The sequence below is a fragment of the Aplysia californica genome, unplaced genomic scaffold (genome assembly GCF_000002075.1).
Source record: "Aplysia californica isolate F4 #8 unplaced genomic scaffold, AplCal3.0 scaffold00186, whole genome shotgun sequence".
NCBI lineage: Eukaryota > Metazoa > Mollusca > Gastropoda > Aplysiida > Aplysiidae > Aplysia > Aplysia californica.
The window spans coordinates 1,007,007-1,008,984 of NW_004797456.1; the positions used below are offsets into that span (position 1 = coordinate 1,007,007).

The 1,978-nt window shown below is 40.0% G+C and overlaps 1 protein-coding gene across 1 annotated transcript in view; it reads left to right on the top strand.

Annotated features, from left to right (window-relative positions):
- Positions 1-160: 160 nt before the first annotated feature.
- Positions 161-1,978, top strand: part of LOC101848354 — a gene marked incomplete at its 5' end in the record, with an annotated part of 4,381 nt that continues 2,563 nt past the window's right edge. Inside the window, 2 exon segments of the mRNA XM_005098562.3 lie at positions 161-359; positions 1,219-1,372. Coding sequence (XP_005098619.1) covers positions 199-359; positions 1,219-1,372 — 315 coding nt within the window.

Genomic DNA, 1,978 nt, shown 5'->3' on the forward strand with positions numbered 1-1,978 from the left:
AAGAAGAAGGAGAAGGAGAAGGAGAAGGAGAAGGAGAAGGAGAAGGAGAAAGAGAAAGAGAAGGAGAAGAAGAAGAAGAAGAAGAAGAAGAGGGGGTGAGTTCTGAGAAAAAGCTACGAGACAATAAAGCATGTACCATTTATCCGAAAACAGTAATACAACGTAAGGAGAATCACGTACGGATCATCAGCCGCAAGGATGAATCTCAGCAGCAACGGCCCACCTCCCCCCATCAACAACGCTTGTCTTCCGGACATCTACAACCGACTGGACGCAGAGGCCATAGAGAAGACCCGAGTGGCCAACACTCAGCTGGCATTGCGGCTCAGCTCCCAAGAGAGAATCATCTCTAAATACAAGTGAGTGATAGCCACAACTGATTGTTTCTAGATATCTACTCTTTGTTTATTATTCATAATTTGTCTGTGACTTTCGGAATTATTCTTAAAACTCAAAATCCACATTAGGTATAGCCCCAGCATCACATTATATCCAATACAAAGGGCTAGAACATCTAATTATTTAAACGGATTTTGGCGCCAGTAGATCTGATGTGCCGAGCCAATTTTCTGGGATCAATGATCCCGTGAGTGTGGTTCATTGCAGAAATATAGGGATTGGACCTCTGTTGCTTGATGCTGGAGATTTCAAGCTAGTTATGGGCAGCATACATTACAGGACACTCAAAGTATAGCTTTGTTCAGTGATTTATGTAATATTGATGGAGTACTTTTTAAAAAAGAGGTACGATCTACGATTTTAACACCCACCCACGATAGGACAGAGCCCAGAACCGTCAGTTGGGACCCTTGAAAATTCCTGACATACACCACTTTGTGAGTTGTTGTTACGAAATAACACCACATAAGCAAATAGGCTTACAAATAAAAATACTTTTTATATTAATATATAGGCCTATAATATTCAACAATCTTCCTCCACAATAAGCAGTCGGAAAAGCTACACATGTAGGAAAACGTGAGTTTTCTACAATTTCCCCCTCACATTGCGCTGAAGAGCGCCAGTTTACAGTACCCACTTTCTAGTATTTGCCATTGGGGATCGACCGAACCAGAGTCATCCACACCATAGCCCGCGCGATACCACCAGAACTAACGGCACACTTGTATAAAATCAAGACAAAATGAATATTTGTGCTTTTTTATTTTCGTCCTTCACTTCATCTCTTTCCCTTTTTTTTTTGGTTCTCGTTTGCAGACACGAGGCCGAGAGATATAACGTGATAGAAAAATCGAGGGCTGCCCTCGACTTGTCCCGCATACGTCAAATCTTGCCCACGGTGAGCAGAGTGGCCAACTTCGAGGAGAAATTCTTCCGCACTCAGCCAATGAAAGCGGAGAAAAAACGCCGGGTACGAATTCTGTAATAGATCTACATCATAATCAGTGCACTCATCCCTCCCATACTGACATAAATACTGTGTGTGTTCGAAAAATTCACTGCAAATGACGTATTCTTTTGTGGAAATAGACAGATAGGCATATATATACATGTACATGTATATATTACGGTGGGTTCAACATTTTAAAAGATACGATTTTGTTCAGTGAAAGTGGGCACTCATCCACTTCTAAACCTTAGAATATTAAAACTGTTCAAACACACACACACACACATACACACAAATACACACACACACACACACACACACACACACACACACACACACACTCACACATACACATTATACACACACATAATGCACATACACAGGTAAGCAAACACATTATGAACACTCACAAATACACAAACACACAAATATACACACACACATACATACATACATACATACATGCATGTACGTACGTACATACATACATACATACGTACATACGTACATACGTACATACATACATACATACGTACATACATACATACATATGTACATACATACATACATACCATACATACATACATACATACATACATACATACATACATACATACATACATACAT